This window comes from Hippocampus comes, unplaced genomic scaffold, assembly GCF_001891065.2.
Source record: "Hippocampus comes isolate QL1 unplaced genomic scaffold, H_comes_QL1_v1.1 scaffold159, whole genome shotgun sequence".
Taxonomy (NCBI): Eukaryota; Metazoa; Chordata; class Actinopteri; order Syngnathiformes; family Syngnathidae; genus Hippocampus; species Hippocampus comes.
The window spans coordinates 722,196-740,944 of record NW_017805742.1 but is presented as its reverse complement, the minus strand read 5'-3'; the positions used below and the strand labels follow the sequence as shown (position 1 = coordinate 740,944).

Genomic DNA, 18,749 nt, shown 5'->3' with positions numbered 1-18,749 from the left:
TGTGAAATAATAAACCCTGGGTTGTTAAGAACAGATTTCCCTGCAGGAATCTAAAACACTCCAGTGGAAATATTACTGGTATTAGCCATAATAAGAGTGCAGAGTTACCCGCCCTCCTCCTCCTCCTCTTCTTCAATTAAACTGTTGCTGGTGAGGGAGATGGAGAGATGACGAAGACCCGCGCTCACTGCTCCTCTGAGGAGCCCGTGAACTGGTTAGCATTGAAATGAGAATTTGAGAGTACGCGCACACACGCACACACTAAAGTAGGGGGTGACTAAACCCCGCGTCGACGGCCACTTGCAGCCATTCAGATGTCACAATGACCCGTTCCACTTGGTAACAATTGGCCTCATTAAGGGTTCTATCCTCTATCCGGACTGGATTATTTCCAGTCATTATGCTTGTTTCTATCCAGCAAATTGGTAGTTGTTATGAGTGATAAGAGAAGGGATTGCATGATCTTGCCATTTCCACATGTGACCAGAGTGTTATGGATCATTGTTTTTTTTTTTTTTGTTTGATTTTTTCACTGTGGATTATCTCCAGGCAGGCATTCCGTTCATTTCTAATGTGCAAGGTGGCCGGTTATGGCGACTAACGGACAAGCACAGATCACGTCCCAGTAACTGAGAGGGTGTGTGGGTTTAGTTTGACATTTCCGAGTGACTCTCTTATTTCCACTCATCATGTTTCTTTCTATTGAGCATGCTGATTGTCGTGAGTTGAGAGCAGCAATCACAATTGCGTGACATGGATTCGTGTTTATTTGTATTGTGCAAGCTGGCTGTTATCATTGACAACTAGACAAGAAATGACTGTGCTATAGTAACTCTGCATGTGTGTATTACTGTTTCTGTTGCGAATTCTAAAGTGACTGAATTTTTTTTTTCCCTCGAATAAACGTGTCTCTCTCTATTGTGCAAGGTGGCGGCTAACAGATTATTTCCTATGGGGTCAAAACTGCGGGAATGAAAGTGATATTTGCTTGCTTCTTCCAAATGAAAATCTGACTCTCTCATACATCAAGGTGCACCACGGCCCGCCTCCTTGTGCCGTGGAGTGTGTGCGGCAGGATTTCCCAAAATCCATCAGGCCAGCGCACGGAGCAGATGGCCCGTCGCGCTACGCTTCGGCGACTTTACGAGCAAGCCCGACTGTGCGGCGGCAGCCGCCATTGGCCGGGATCATAGAGCAGAAGCTCATGGGACCGCCGCGGGCCGCAGAGGACGCCGCCTGCCGCCGCTAAGCAGGTGTGCAAAAAGGTGAGGGGCGGGGCTCGGCGGGCGCGGAAGCCGCCTAATGAGGTACCAGGAGAGCGGCGGGCGGGCGCCGTGAATCATAGAGCAGCTCTGCTCCGCTTGCAGAATCAGCAGAATGGGAAGAGGTGCGCTTGTTTCTCAGCACCTTTCGGCCACCGGGCGCTTAAATTAACTGCTTTATGCCGCTCTTCGACCCTGCTCAGCGAGCCAAGTGCAACACATTAAGGCCGGGGGATATAATAACATGGAGTGCAATATTTAAAGAATACCAATTGTTCTCCTCACTCAATGAGAACGCTCCCCGGCTGCCTTCAATTTTGTCACACCCACACCAGGAGCCCAGGAGGGGGCACGTGACCAGAATTGGCAGTGTAGCATGCATGCTACTTACCCGGCCGACTTCCACCAGGTTGGTCACCATGACGATGGCCGCCGTGTTCTCCTGCCACACCATCCGCCAGAAGTCCAACACCGTCTCCTGCATGGGGCCTGCAGATGCAGAAGAAACTCAAGGAAACCGACCACAGAAAACAAAAACAAAACAAACAAACAAACAAAACAAACCCCCTGCAATTTGCGTATTTGTCCAGGAGATGGAAGTAACTGCCGTTCATAGCATTTTTTTTCCCCAATAACTTTTATCATGATTGAAGAAGGTTTCTGGTACAACGATGAATGGATTAACTGCCAACCAATGGATGATCAAATAATTGGACTACTTTGATAATCGATTAATCGTTTAGAACCCTCGTTTAATTTAAAACGGCTCAAATCCTCGGAATGTCAGCCTTTCAATAGTAAATATTCTCAAATTTCTGTTGTCCACCGAAATCACACTCTCTTTGTGTGCTTTTTTTTTTTGTGCAGACATCAGCTTTTACTTTGGAAAACAATGTTCAACATATTTGCCAATTTTCGGAAACTTTACAGATCAAACCAGGACCTGACATAATACTTAATTTATGTATGTGTATTTTCTACACTGTCAATAAAAATTGAAATAATTTTCTAGTTTTCAACAAAGAGAAGGAAATTATATATTTTTAAATCCAATTCATTAATCAATCTCCAAAATCATCAACAGATTAATCACTGATTAAAAGCGCCCTACCGTGCAGTAGTGTTTCATTCATTCTCGGCAAGACAGTTTCCATGTCATCAATTGTCAATGAATGAGGAGCTCACACTTTGGAATTATTCAGGTTAATTAGAATGATGAACATTAGTTTAATTGAATACGCTGGTTTGAAATTATTACAAATTAATTAGGGTATGCAAATCATGTCGATGCGCAAGGCCCCCAATCAACAGCAATTACCTGGAGAAATGAGTAAAATTACGCAAAGTTGATTATTAAAATGAACTCATTGTTTTACTTGTAGACACCGTGCATATTAATTATATGTGATGCGAACCGGGGGCAAAATGTGACACAAGATCTAAATAAACACACACCATCGTCCGACACGTTCTTGGCGAGGACCTTTTGCACAAACCACTAACAGGTGTGAAATGTTGCTGCATGCTTTGCATGGAGGGGGAAAGTACCATTTGGTTGATAAATTCAGCATATTGATTATTTTCATCCTTCCTGAAGGTCAACATAAGCAAGTGCATTTAAAACTCATTCAGTACCAGCCAATTTTAGACCAAGTCTGAAAAGACGTTTAAAAATGTCTTTGGGAGTGAATGAGTTAATGTTATGATTTCAATTTGAAGTGCCTGATTTTTTTTATTTTTTTTTATTACGCTCCGCCATTCAAAGCATGCAGCAAAACTGTTATGCCTTGCTGCGTTTTCTACAAGGTTGCCTCGATGTACGCCTTTGATCTGTTTTCGTGTCACACCAATTTTTTTTTTTGTGTACTTCATTGTAACACTCCAATCTGTCACTTTTGTGTGATTTTTAAATTTTTTTTACTCCTGCCAGCGTGTGCTTTTGAAAACCAAATTGAACGGTTTTATTTTCAAAAGACAAGCGAGAGGTGACCTTGTGTTTTATTCTCACTTTTTTTTTTTAAACCCACATATGTAAAACAAACACCCTGTGCTCGTCTTCTTCTTTTTCTTCTTTTTTTAACAACAAAAGAAGAACTTTGGACAATCTGCAGCGTCGCACCCGACTACCTCCCACACTTCTCATGCCCGTGGGAGGGAGGACGAATAAGGAGTTTGGGCGACGAAGAAGCGGGACAGCTGGTGTGTAGGTAGCACACGAGCACTTGGCATTGTTATGATTATTCCAAAAAAATCATCATCATCATTCAGTGCGGTTCTGGTGCCAAGTTGGGACGTGGAGGACTTTATTGTTCCATATGCGTGCGGGGACCGGTAGAGGAAGACTCTTTGATATCAACAACTCAAATGAGATTTTATTTTAATATTACGAGACAAATGAAGTTACTCATACTCCTAATGTCTCACGGGCGTTTTGAACTCTGTTGCTCATCAAAAACCGCAGAACCGGTGTTAAGATAGCCTTGCAACAGAAAATGATCCTAACGGTCACCCGTGACCTCGGTTTCGAAGTGATATTTTTGCATTGAAGAATTAATGGCTAAGTCCATTTTAACTCTGTTGCTAGCCAAAACAACAGCACCTAGCAAGTCATGTGAACGGTGTCTCGGGTGCCTTAAAGCAGCAATAAAGATGAAGTGGACGATGACGTGGGGTCATGTGATTTTCGGGCTCTATTCCTTGACATTTTTTTGGTGGGTCACATCACGATAGACGATTTCGTCAAATCTTTCCTTGAGGACTTTGATGGACACGATGGAGCAGTATATTGGGCTTTCCCCAAGATTTATGAGCAGACAATTGGACAAAAACCCTCGAATACATCCACTCCAGGTTCCAGAACAGTGGAATGTGTTCCAGGAATGACCCACAAAAAAGCTTGGGAATCCTTGCCCGAGAAGATCCAGTGACTCCACCATTTTGATCCAAGCGACCATTTCAAAATTTACGTGTGGTGGCAGCCCCTGAAATATTTTGAAAAATTCAACCTGAAAAAACAGTTTTCCTTGGCAGCATAAAATTGACCGGTAATCGTAACGCCTATCGTGAGAAGACCCACCAAAAAGTGTCAAGAAGCTCTGCCTGGAAAGTCACAAGGAGTCTGGTTTGAAGCGATGCGAAATTGCGAGGATTTTGAGTTTTCGTTCTTGCGTGTGGCCTTGGCATTGAGCCGAAGTTTGATGACTTTCTTTATTTCGGGTGAATTTTTCAGCGATGAAGTCAGCCCCGCGCTTATGCAAGCACATTAGTGCCACTAATGAGACACGTGTGCCTATTTTGCTCTTTCTCAGTGGAGAACCTTGCCGACGGGCCGCTCGCTCACACTCTCTGAGATTGAAGAGGAAGAAGCGGAAACGTTTGAACGCTCGCTCGCTTGGGGAACGCCAAGGTAAGAGCGGCAGGTTTTTTTTTTTTCTGCTAAGTTTGAAGATAACTTCCTCTCAACTGGGAGGGCTGTCGTTAGCATTGCGAGGGATGCTGCTACGCATTTTTTTTTTCTCGTCACAGGCAAGGAGATGTGACGGCGGTGCAACTAACGGTAGCCGGCCTGGTACGGCAGTGACATGGATCAATGATTTTGACAACACGAAACGGTGTCCCGCTGGAGGTCGTTAACAATGAACGTAGCAATGCCGAGATGTTTCATTCATATAGGAGGAGATATTGAGACATACGTGCAAATATCTGAACTCTACAACGGGGCTTTTTCTTGGCATTTCCGTTCCCTCTCCATTACAGTAAATCTGTTCATCTTTGAAGAGTGAGCATTTTTCTTTTTTTTGTTTTTGTTTTAATAGATAGTAGTATCAACAAACTGCCAACCTCATGAGACCAACGGAACAGCTCAAACTGGAAGGGAGTGAACATGACAGATGGCACTTTTAATTCAGTTCGCTGACTGGCTTTAGTTGAAAAAAATATTGTATCAGGTAAACTGGAAGTGAGTCTGACTTTGTGCGAGTAGCGCGGTACACCCTGATTGAGCCGCCCTCCAATTACAGATGGAAAATTTTAATTGTTCAGCACACACAATTACGCTCCACGACCATGTGTTGAATTTCTGGAATCCATTACATATTTCAACTGAGAATAATATGCAGTCTTCTGGGAGTTACTCTTGGTTGTTCCCCAAAACTTGTTGGTGCCATGACCCGGATTTGAACATAAACACCTCCGGGCAATCTAGAGCAGAGGTCACCAATGTGGTGCTAGCAGGTACCAGTTAGCCCCTGAGGACCAGATGAGTAGCTTGTGGACCCATTCTAAAAATGATGGGACATTGTGATTTCCTAGGAATCTTGTAGAAGTCATCATTTGAAAATATAAACATTAGAAGCAATTTTTAGACAGAAAAAATGTTTCATCTTGATGTTTATCTGTTACCTTACTGTGAGAACATCGTCAGTGACGACACATCAATGAATATTGGTCATTATTAATAACAACATATAATAATACCATCAATAACAGTGATTAAAAATTTTACCAAAGTAAAAGTTTCAAACAAACATTTCTTGGATTTAATGCAAATGTATTGTTCTAAACAGTTAAAACTGAATATTGCTTAAGCAGTGATTCTTTTGCATTCCACTAGAGGGAGCCACACTTTGAGAATCACTGGAATGCTCCAAATTTGTGCTGATTTGAGGCATTTTGTCGATAGTTCCAGTCCATCATCCTGGTCGATGGATGAAACTGATATAAAAGAAAAAAAATGTGGTGGTGTGGTGCTTGAAAAGATCCTCGCCGCATAAAAATGGACCAAGGTGAGACATTTACTGTGGCGGGTAAATGAGCCGCAGTGCGAATACATCAAAATACGTAATGAGCGGGAGAGCTCGGGCAATGAGGACTTTTTAATAGAGTGACAGCTGCTGCACCTGTCGTCATCACCTTGACGCCGCCGAGGGACTCGTCGGTGGCCCCCGAAAGCTAATGAGCGACGCTCTTGGCAATTATTTGGCAGTGAGCTTTGTCGCCCCTTTTTGACATTTTTCTTCTGTGTCAGGCTTCCTCATCGCCAAAGAATTCCTAAAATGTGGCTGCTATCTTTCTCCCGCAGAGTACAAATGTCTGCATTTGTGTTGGAGGCAAAAAAAGACAAATTAACGAGCAAAATAAGTCGGGCTTGAATGAAAAGTGCTCGACATTTTGCCATCCCAATTTCATGCACTCCATAATTACTTTGGGTTTTGATTTCTACAGCTCACTTCGGCGTCAATTAGATTTTTTATTTTAACCTAAAAATGTCCCCACTCCAAACCTTACTCGCATCCTTTTCATTTTTCGTTTCGATTTCTACATCAGCCCAGCAAACTAGTCTGACGCCAATTCAAAGTGTCGTTATTTGCATTCTTTTAGCTCAAAATGTTCCCGTAGCAAATTCAAATCGGTTCCTTTTTACCTTTAGATTTCTACAGCAGCCCGTTTAGGTGGAATATAAGTTAAGTCTAAAATGTTTCTGCACTAAACTTCCCTTACTTCCAATTCCGTTTTAACTTTCACACTGGGTTGTTTAGGCGACAAACCCACCGCAAATAAAAACTTGTCAGACCGTGATTGAAAAGTGCCTTCAGCCATGTTTTTTTTTTTCTTCTAAGTCAAAATGTTGCCGCAACAAACTTGAGCCCCACAATTTCACTTTCTGTATACTTGTCCACCGTGAATTAAAAGCACAATATTTTTCTGTGACAAATTGTCGCCTTTCGTTTTTAGTCTTTAGTCTAACAAGTCTGTTAAGGCAGCAAACTCGCCGTGCCCGAATGAAAACTTTTTTGTTGACAGCTATTTCAGGCAGCACACTCGTCGTGTCGTTGTTCTTCTTTCAGCTCAACTTCCCCGCCCGCATTCGATTTGTACAACAGGCAGTTCAGGCGGAAAACCACTCGTGCCAACACCACATGTCACGTGATCGGCCAAATCTCTCAACCCATCAAAAAAATCGATAAATTGATCCCGAGGAGACGGATTAGTCACGTACGTGTGTTCGGCAGGACAGTCGGCGTGATGCGAGCACGTCTGGTAAGCAAACAGAGGCTCGGCTTTAATTGAGACGCTGAGGAGTAGCGGCGCCGCGCTAATGAACAGCTAATTATGCAACTCCCAGCACCCCCCGAGCAGCTTGTGAATGCATTAAGGCCTCCTCTTCGCTCAACAACAAATGAAAAACAAAAACAAAAAAAAAACCCGCCTCACTTTTCTTTCTTTATTTTTTTGACTTATTATTATTTTTTTTTTTATGATTAAAGTAGTGTGTGCAAACATCCAAACGTGGCACGCAACCCCGCACTGGCTACATGAGGTACTAAATTGGTAACGATTGAGCATCAGTCAATGGTTAACCTCCAGGGTGGCGCTAAGTGCTCGTCGCCTTGCAAATCCACCGGCTGGAGGAACACAGTGACAAAATGTGCCCGCACATGTCAGATAATCCATTTTATTTATTTATTTATTAGTTCATCCTCGAGCCCGATTAATTGCTCCTGCCACACAAATGGAAGAAAGAGCTTGACAAGGCACGCCGCAGCATCCCTGAGTGCTCACGCACAAGACGACCGAGCATATTTTCATATTTTAGATGGATTTAGATTTGCCTTTGGTTTCATCGTTTACACATTAACGTTTACGGTCGTAAACTAGTCGGATCTGAATCAAAAGTACCCTCCGTCATGTTCAGTTCAAACTGGACCAAGTATTCACTTGCCGTTTACTTTTTGGGTTGATTTGCGAAACAGCCCGTTTAGGCGGCAAACTAGTCAGGTCTGAATAAAAAACTTCCAGCCATGCTCATTTCACCTTTTAGCGCTAAAATGTTCCAATGTGAAATCTTCACTCACTTCCTGTTTACCTTTGATTTTTACATTGGGCAGATGAGTCGCTTTTAGTCTTTTTGTTTCAGCAGCAAACTAGTCGGGGATGAATTAAAGGTAGCCTCAGACATTCTTTTATTTTTACTGAAGCTCACATTGTTCCTACATCAAACTTAACTTTATTTCTTGCTCGCTTCCTACAGCAGCCCGTTTAGTCAGAAAATGAGTTGGGCCGAATCAAAAGCGGCCTTTGACATGTCATGTAAAGAGCAAAATATTTCTGCACCAATTTTCATTCACTTCTCCTCAACCTTCGGCTTCTATTTCGTTTCAATTTTTTAACCCTGATCTTTGAAGCAGCACATTAGTCGGCCCTGAATTGAAGGTGCCTTCTGCTGTGTTATTCTTTTTTCATTTAGCTCAACATTTTTTAACACCAAACTACACTCATTGGTTTCACGTGTCGATTCTCAAGACAGCTTGTTCAGGCAGCACACTAGTGGATCAAAAGTACCGCGATGGTTATTTTATCCCATACAGGCCGGACCCTACTTTGTTTCTCTTCCACATGTATCAGACGATACAAGCCGCTGACTAGTCGGGCATAAACCAAAGGGGGCCCGTTGCTATTTCAAATTCTTCCTTTTACATGTTTCAACACCAAACTTCATTGACTCTACTTCTTGATTACTATCTGTTTTGATTTTTAAAGCAGCCCGTTTAGGCAGAAAATGAATCAGGCCTCAAACAGAAAACCCTCTTTTGTTATTTTCTTTCCTTTTAGCTTGAAATGATCCTGTACCAAACTTTGCTCAACTCCCCTGACTTGCCGTTTCAATGCTTAAAACATTGAAGCAGTCCATGAGTCGGGCCTGAATCTAAAGTGGCCTCAGACAGGTTATTTTATTTTGAACTTGTGATTGTTGTGCAACCAAACTTCAATCCCCTTCCATTTACAGTATGTATCGATTTTTGAAATTGGCCATTTAGGCATCATAACTGTCAGGCTTGAATCAAACATCCTCTTACCTTGAGTGGCAATGTAGTGATTTGGCCTATGGTATCCCTGAAGAAAAAAAAAACAAAAAACATTAGAAAAACATTCTTTTGTTTTCATCTGGTAATACGTGCATTTGTGCAGACATGGCCAAGTACACACCTATCATGAATGTGTGCTTCCACACACACATACGCGCACCTCTGGAGCGAGGCGCCAAAGTGTCGATAATCCCTGCGATACGACTAAACAGCATCCGTCTTCACAACGGGTTTCCAGTCCGCGAGATTACGCTAATCCCTTCAAAATGCGCTCGCCCAATTCTTTGTCTTCTCCCCGGAGACGCCAGGCGGGAAACAAAACATCAGGAGGACTTAAAGGCTTCCTTCCCCCATCATCATCATCATCATCACCTTCCTCCCTCATATTCAATTGAGCCTGGACTCTGCCGAACGCACGCGGACGTAAAAAACGATGCCTCCCTTTCTCCCCTTCCATTTTTAATGATTTCTTTATCCTGTTTGTGCTTTCATGTGACGTCCTGTCAGGCGGCGTTGCCGCATTAGACACTTGTCAGGTGAGGAAATGGATGTCAAAGAAGAAGAAGGTCATGAGTGGAATAAATCAGGTGTCAAAATGGGAATAAAACATGTTTCATGGTTTGTTTGTGTTTTCTTGCACAGCTGTGATCATTTACATGTTGTTTTTAGTATCGCCACGCATTTTTGCCAGTTATCAGCGCGGCCTGTCTGAAACGTTCAGCGGGCAGGAGCGTCCACCCGCAGGGCTTTATTTATTGTTGGGTTTTTTTCTGACTGAATTAGCACATGTCTGCAACTGGGAGCTTCAAAGCCGCAACTGTAACTGTTACACGCATCTCACTTTTTCTACAAATAAACGCTGGAAGGAATGGACTCAATAAGACTACCGTGAATGGTCACAAATACTGAAGTGGTGGAAAACGAGAACTACATAATATAAACTCCAAAAAAGCTGCACTGGTTCAAGTAAGATTGCCTTCAATTAAAAAATTGTGCATGTGTGGGTTTTCTCTGGGTACACAGCTGGCAACCAGTTCTGGGTGTACAGAGAAGCACAACCAATTACAGTCACACCAAGGGCCAATTTAAAGTGTTCCATCAACCTGCCATGCATGTTTTTGATATGTGGGAAGAAACCGGAGCACCCAATCTCACTTTTTCTACAAATAAACGCTGGAAGGAATGGACTCAAGAAGACAACCGTGAATGGTCACAAATACTGCAGTGGTGGAAAATGAGAACTACACAATATAAACTCCAAAAAAGCTGCACTGGTTCAAGTAAGATTGCCTTCAATTAAAAAATTGTGCATGTGTGGGTTTTCTCTGGTTACACAGCTGGCAACCAGTTCTGGGTGTACAGAGACGCACAACCAATTACAGTCACACCAAGGGCCAATTTAGAGTGTTCCATCAACCTGCCATGCATGTTTTTGATATGTGGGAAGAAACCGGAGCACCCAAAAAAAACCCACGCAGGCACGGGGAGAACAAGCAAAAACTTCACACAAGAAGGCCGTTGGCATAATCAAACCCTGCAGCTCCGCACTGTGAGGCGGACGTGCTCACCAGTCGACCACCGTGCCGCCCAGGGGTTAATTATGACTACTATAAATTCTTCAAGATTGCACTAGTTCAATTAGGATTACCTTAAATCCCATAAAAAAATTGTGCGGATTAAAATTAGACTACCATAACTCACCCCCAAAATTGGGCAGGTTAAAACAAGACCACCATTAATGCCAGACATTTTCTCCAAAAGTTGCAATACTTAAGAGGGTCTAAAATTGTTCGAGTTCAAATAGGACTACCGGTACCGGTACCTTAAATTCCGTAAAACTTGCACAGACTATCATTAATCTCATAACCAATATTGGCAGAAATAGCCCACAAGCTGAGGAGATGTTCAAGATTGCACTAGTTCAACTAGGATTACCTTAAATCCCATAAAAAAATTGTGTGGATTAAAATTAGACTACCATAACTCACCCCCAAAATTTGGCAGGTTAAAACAACACCACCATTAATTCCAGACGTGCTCTCAAAAAGTTGCAATACTTATGACGGTATAAAGGGCCTCTTTTAATTGTTCGATTTCAAATAGGACTACCTTAAATTCCGTAAAACTTGCACAGACTATCTCATAACCAATATTAGCAGAAATAGCCCGCATGCTGAGGAGATTTTTAAGGAATTTATTTATTTATTGTGCCAAAATATGACTTAGGTCATTATTTTAAGAGGCTGACAAGATGCTAAAAGAGGGCTCATCATGTAATTGCCCCCAAAATTCCACTGGTGAATGCTGGGTTTGCTAATGCTAATAATGCTAATAAGTAGCCCATTTACACCAAAATATAATAATTACCAACATGCTTGATTTAAGGCGAGTGCTTTTGCATTTACTACTACGTATGCTAATATGCAATCAGAGCGCGGATGCTGTTTCTTAGCCTAATGTTTGCCGGTATATTGACTCGCTTACTACCGAGCCCTTGCTAAGACCATCATCATTATCATCTGGTGGCTTCGGCGCAATAACAAAAGCAGCGGGGATGTTGCCCGCACAGGTTTTTTATTACCGCGTTCTGATGAGTTAAGAGTAAAAAAAAAAAAAAACCCTAACCAAAAAACCAACAACAAAAACAAACAAAAAAAACATCGTTAGCCATCTGTCTGCACTCTCTTCAATATGCACGTGTTCTTGACTTTAAGTAGGCGCCGGCTTTGTATGGTGCAGCATAATGGACCATAAAACCAATAGCAGCCAAAGGTAAATAATTGAAGGCGCACCTTGCATTATGAATTGATGTGAGGAGAGCATAACAAGAGATTACAAATGAGCACATCGGGCAAGTACATCACCAGGCTATTAGCGGCCCATCTTCCTCATGGCGGCGTTTGCGGGGGAATCAGCTCATATAAGCCAGTTAGGATGCTCCGCAACACGCTTTTCATGTGTCTTTTTTAATGACTTTAACGGAGCATAAAAGCTGCGCCGAGACACTGGAGTTCATGTCAGTGCTGAAATACAAGCGCAGCTTAGCATGCAAGGGATGGCGCGGACAGATTGGAGAATCCTGTGATTCTGTTCCAAATTGAACATGTGGACGTTGAAAGTACGCCTGTACAAGTCATGTCCACTTCACAACCGAGGCTAAACTTGGCTGCCTCCACAACAGACAAAGCTTATTTTTCAGTTAAGATACAAACTGTACATCATCACAACATACTTCCTTGAGACCAATTCCTATTTGGAGAGGGATTTGGATCTAAGCGAATCGCTGTGGATCGGCTCCCCACGACTACTTTGTAAATACCGTATTTTCCACACTAAAAGGAGCACTGGATTATGAGGCGCACCTTCAACAAATGGCCTATTTTGTAATTTTTATCATACATTGGGCGCACCGCGTTATAAGACGCAATCTACAATGCATCCGCTAGATGGAGCTACGCTCAAGGAAACGCCAACAGAACGATCAGATGTCAGTAAAACGTATTTAATAAAGCAGCGACAAGTTATAACATTGACTCGTTAACGTTGAACTCTCTTGCCGCTGCTTTATTTCCGTGTTCAACTGCGTCACCAATCGCCTTAAGTTTGAACTCTGCGTTGTCAGCATGTCTCGAGCAAGGAGCCATTTTGGGGTCGAAATATTACCGTAATGACCATACACAAGGCGCATCGGATTTTAAGGCGCACTGTGAGCTTTTAAGAAAATGGAAATGGCTTTTCGGTGCCTCCTTTTAGTGCGGAAAATACGGTCATAAACCATAACTATGTGAGGGAAACTCTGAACATTAAATGCCATGTCGTACTACAAATTGCACGGACTTTTGTGTTCCAGGGAAAGCCTTGGTGGAGGTCCTCTTCCTTCCCCTCTTTAGTATCAAGCTCTTTTCCTAGCATGTGTTTGCTCTTTTTTCTCTCGATACGAGTGCTGTCATCCTCTGATCTTTATTGCTCTTAATTTAACACACACACAGATAGAGCAGGTCGCTACAGTGTGTGTGTGTGTGTGTGTGTGTGTGTGTGTGTGTGTGTGTGTGTGTGTGTGTGTGTGTGTGTGTGTGTGTGTGTGTGACCAGTCCCGTTCCCTCAGGGGCCCCTGTGACGACGGCACCGGCACCCTCTCTGCCACCCTCGAGATTTGTGCTGGGTGATTAAAGCGCGCGGTCGTATGTGTGTGTGTGTGTGTGTGTGTGTGTGTGTGTGTGTGTGTGTGTGTGTGTGTGTGTGTGTGTGTGTGCGTGGGTGTACTTACATCAACGTAATTTGCATTAATGTAATCGGAGCTCTGTTCGCCCTCCAGGGCCTGCAGCCTGACACGCGAGTGATCATCTGGAAAAAGAGAGGAAGAAGAAAGCAGCCTGGAATTAATGACATTAACCAGGCCACAACATGGTGAGGAGGAGGAGGAGGAGGAGGAGGAAGAGGAGGAAGAGGACAAGTATGACTGACCGCCACTCTCGATGGCTTCAAAGCATCGTGGCCACCTATTGCGAAGCGGTTTTCTTGTCCGCGCTCAAGTTTGAGGCCTGCTGCGCGACGAGCAAAAACCGGATCTGTCGTGCAGTCTTGCCACCCAGTTTTGTAATGTCGCTTTTAATGTCTTATTTGTTTTCAATGTATCTAATCCTGACAAATAAGGCCCGTACCATTTTGTAGGAATATCTACAAAATTCAACAAGCATTTTAGGTGAAGTAACTGCGGCAAGATAAATATGTAACCATGGAGCAGAAAGGTCAAAGCTGCTTTGGCTGTGCTGATAAAACCCTTTTGTTTCTTATTTAGCATCGCAAAGAGCTTGTCGCAATAAATCAGCCGGCAAGGAAAAAAAAAATAAAAATCCTGGGCGAGGAGGAGTTGTGGGGTACGCACATGCAATAATGTTGCCGTATCGGTTTTTCATGCGGTTCTCGTCTTTCTTCGCCGAGTCCCACGGCGCCGACTGTCCCTCGAAGAAACGCTGCAGACAGACACAACAGCAGGAAGTGAAATGCGGTGGTGGCATCGGGAAACACTTGAGTGCAAAAAGACAAAGAGAGAGGGCTTGTGAGATCATCAGTCAGTGGAAATTGTATGCTATAAATCGTACGGTATTGGGATTGCTTTTTAAAACACTGAATGTCTATCAGTGGTTTTTGAAGAATTTTCTGGGGAGGGCGGCAGTGGTTCAACCCCCCCCCCAAAATAAAAATCCCACATGCATTTCAAAGGACGTCAATTATACACACATTTTTGAGGGGTGGAGTCAGTAAACAAATAGCGGCCCCCTGAAGCGGATTTGTTGCTTAATTCATATTCCACAAACACAATATTCCTCAAAATTCTGTCTTTAGACTAACAGGGGGCGAACAGAACATATTGTAAGGTAAATTTGTGACTTGACTACCCCTGCTCCCGCAAAATGGATGACAGCCAGAAGAACTTGGCGAATTGCTGGGCTCATACTTTGACCAAGATTTACTTGGGAATTCGCCTAAAATAATGCTAATCGGAATCAGACATCCTCGACAAAGGGTCGGCACTAAATTCTGAAGCTTTTTCTTGCTCAGGCGGGGAAAAAAAACCATCAAAGCTTGAGGATGATTCCAATTAAAGTATTCATTTCAAAAGCTTTATATTAGCACATTTGACATGGCACAGGTGTCGCACATTCCATCCATCAAAATGCGTGTGTGTGTGTGTGTGTGTGTGTGGGAAGCGGGGGGGGGTGAAGTGGGTTACTTGGTAAATGCACTTTTACTTGTGCATCTGCTTACATTTGCCATCTACTGCACATTTAACATGATTTCAAAACAACAACAATAACAGCAGTGGTCTTACCTCATTAATCTGATCCAAAGTTAAGGTACAAGAAAAAGCAGGGGGTCAGAGAGAAATAAAAGTACAATGTTAAGTCAACGGGCCCCACATGCTCCAGTTCACTCATCAGTAAAGAAGAAGGGGGGAAAAGGGCATTAACCCGAGGACACGATGATGTCATGGTGCAGATGCAACATGCAAGCAGGGGGGGAGCGGGTGGGAGCGTAAGTGTTTTTTTTTTTTTTTTTTTGTGGTGGCGGCAACATGAAACCAAAACACGCACCTGGAGGGATGCCCATGGCGGAACAATGATCCTCGTGGCAGAGGGGGTCACGCGTGTTGGTGAACCCTCTCAAATGCGCCAGGGAAGTTAACATTTAAAAAAAAAAAAAAATCTATTTTTTGTACTTTTGTGCTTGTCTTAATAGATAATAAGTTTTATTGATGATACAGCAGTCATTCTTCCAATCCAATTCTTGCCTCAACCAAACGCGAGGGGGATGTAGATGTCAATGCTAAAAAAAAATAACCGAATAAAAATGTTCAAAATATGACATACTCAAGTGACATACGAGGACCGATTTTTAAGAATATTTCCAATTTTTTTGTGTCTTCAATTTATTGTTCATCTTAGTGTTGATATATTTAACTTACTATTATTCACTAGCCTAATAGCAACAATTGGGTAGGTATTTCTTTTTAATTTACTGTCACAAGTTGAATGAAAAAAAAATACCAATGTTCAAGCTAAGTCTTTTTTTTTCCTATATTTCGCATTCATTCAAGTCACGGTAAGCCACAAAAGTGGACTCAAGTCAACCTGACACTTTTTGTCCCTTAAATTTGTTGCGTTTTATATTGTCTTGTCTTGTCTTTTTTGTTATTTTAGTTAATTTTTAGTTATTTGTTTGTAGACTTTTAACACTTCCAGGCTGGCACGAAAAGAGTCTATGAACTATGACACGCCATAATAGAGCATATATTTAAAACATCGGGAATGTTTTATATGGGCCTTGGCGCTCTGGTTTTGTGAGGCTATCTTGATGTTGATTTTGGGGGAGATTGGATGATTTAAGGCAGGAAAGGCAACAGTTCCGCAAGGGGAAATGGGAAGAAGGCAGCATTTGACACAAAAGTGCACAAACACTGATAACAACGAAGGAAAAAAAAAACCCCACAGACAACAAAAGACAGTGTAAACATACAGAGCCAGGAGAAACATTAACAATTCATTCTAAAAGTGCAGCTGGGAAAAAGCAGGCGGCACACAGAACACAGATGAAGAGAGGCGGACACGTTTACAAAGCATCATCGCATGTCCAGAGACCCACACAAGGCTTTTTAAATAGATATTGTATAAAATCATAATTTCTTTAATAATTGTCATTTAATAATCATTCAAGAATGGTCTTGAATTTTTTGGAGAATTGAGTTTTGTTGTTTGTTTTTTACATTTTTATAGAATGTATTTACATTTTTATTAGAATAGCATTATGACTATTTTCATTTTTTTATGGAATAATCAGGTGTCTTCATTTGTTCAACTGTTGTGAAATTTGTCTTGATATTTTTCCCAAGACCTTTTTCTCAGATTTCTATAGATTTTTTTTTTCGAAGAAGGAGCTAAGGTGAACTCGCAACAAAGAGTTACTTGGCCCCATTGTGTAACTAAACGAAAACATATTTTCACAGTGAGCTTCCTTTGAAGAGAATAATTCAGCTAATGGGTTTGAGTGTCCTGATGATTCCAAGAAACTGAGTGATTACCTCAAATTGTACACTGGGCATGTAATGTAAAAAAATTCTCTGGTAAAGGTCAGAAGCAGAGGTGTCAAATCCAGGGCCAGAAAGTTAAAAACCCCGCCACAGTTTGGCTTTAGCCACAGATGCTTCCACTAAAGAGCTCACTTACCTGCCGGTTGAGTAGAAACCTGTGGCTAAAGCTAACCTGTCTCTAAAGCCAACCTCTGGCTAAAGCTAACCTGGGGCTAAAGCTAACCTGTGGCTAAAGCCAAACTGTGGCTAAAGCTAACCTGTGGCTAAAGCTAACCTGTGGCTATAGCCAAAATGTGACAAGGCTTTTATTTTCTGGACTTGGATTTGAGATTTCTGGTCAGATCACAACCTGTAACCGCCCGTGTTTGTATTTTATCCAGCCATTTACTTATCCAGGACACTTGCTTGACGATTTTGACTGGCTAATGGTTGTTATGGTGCCTTTTTCCACAAATTACTGTCTTCATGATTGTGATTGACGAATATTTCTGGTCCCTTATTTTTAGTGAGTAAATCTTCTTCATCAGCTACAATACCCCAAGACATCCCTTTCTTCCTGATCTGGATTGGTTCATTGTTTTGCTACGTTTAGCCTTAAAAATGCTTTTAAAAATCCCGGTGGACATGTGGACATGCGGGCTGGCTTTTGGTACAGCAGTCCACCGACCTCGTACTCCTCCTTGAAGCCGTAGCCCTCGGCGCATTTCATCTGCGTGATGTGCTGAAGCAGGTCGGCCACGCGGATGGCCGGGTGCAGCTGGCCGCTCTGGTACGGCACGTCCACCGCCTCGCGCTTCCTCAGCGAGTGCGACTGCACCAAGCTGCTGGTGTCGCTGCCCATGTTCTGGCTCTCGTCTGCTTCGCAAAGCACAAGGGACAAGGCCCGCAAGTGAGCGCCAGTGCGGTGAAAAGCAAAGCAGGGCGACTCGGTGACACGACGCTTGAAAGCGGTAAATGTTGTGACATTCCACGTTGCTGCAGATGGCCGCTTATCTCATTTACTGCTCAGCATTATGTCACCAGCCTCCAGATTGACAAACAACTCTCCAAAAGTAGTAATCTGCATGTAATGGATGGTCACAACAACACAACGCCATTGAGTAAGAGGATGAGTCATGTGGTGGGAAGGTTTAGGTCCATCTGTCTCAGAACACAGTTTACGAACCGAAAGCAATCGCGTCAGCATTTAGACTTTTGGTTTGATTAAATATGTTGGTACTACTATTCTGATAATGGGTTTCGTTTGGCCATGTATGACGACGACCGTATGAACCCTGGTGTGCTTTGGGTCACTTGAACTTCATGTTGTGTCTACATTGTTAAATGTTCTGTTAAAAACAAACTATGGTACCATTGCTTTGCTAGCGCGCTTCATTTGGGTGTCAACGACGCTCGGTGTGGTCACACTTTTGGTTTGGTTAAAACGCTTCAAGTGGTGGTGTCGGTTCACTTGACCACCAGACAAACTTTTAAAACAAACAAACAAAAAAAAAAAACAGTTGCGTCACATAAATAGTCAAGTGTAAATCATGTGTATCACCTGAACCCTATTGCGGTTTTGGTTCAGTTCTGCTTAAAGGGGAAGTCAAGCCCCAGAGTTTGTTTTGGTTCACCTTTTAAACCAGTCAGTGGCAGACGTGAGGCACAGATGTAGTTGGCGGGGAGGTGGAGGTGGTGGTGGCGGTGGGGTGGGGTGGGGGTGCACCCAAAAACATGGAGGAAGGGGAACTGGTGGAGTGGTAGTGGTGCAAAGGGGTTTTCGTGGGAAAGCATCACACAAAGACAGCATTGATTCCACCCTAGCTGACCTGATCTTCCGATAAAAAAAAAAAATAATAATAATAATAAAAAAATGAAAGAAAAGAGCCCGGGAGGGAGGCGGAGATGAACATGACGCTAGCATATGGCACTCAGCTCATGCTGTGTTAATGTTGCTAATGACGGCATGGGATGGAGAGGACTTTTGTGGGTGGGGGGTGTGAAATGCTAACACTGGTCATGCAAGTGATGTCACAAAACGTCAGAAGCGCTCAA

At 42.8% G+C, this 18,749-nt stretch overlaps 1 protein-coding gene across 1 annotated transcript in view; it reads right to left on the bottom strand.

Annotated features, from left to right (window-relative positions):
- The window catches only part of LOC109524158 (protein tyrosine phosphatase receptor type M), a 157,626-nt gene that overhangs the window by 11,412 nt on the left and 127,465 nt on the right, over positions 1-18,749 (bottom strand). The window contains exons 20-24 of the mRNA XM_019883806.1: positions 17,383-17,570; positions 14,013-14,100; positions 13,395-13,471; positions 9,119-9,155; positions 1,654-1,751 (exon numbers count right to left, since the gene is read on the bottom strand). Of these exons, the coding sequence (XP_019739365.1) occupies positions 1,654-1,751; positions 9,119-9,155; positions 13,395-13,471; positions 14,013-14,100; positions 17,383-17,570 (488 nt within the window). The remainder of the gene's footprint in view (positions 1-1,653; positions 1,752-9,118; positions 9,156-13,394; positions 13,472-14,012; positions 14,101-17,382; positions 17,571-18,749) is intronic.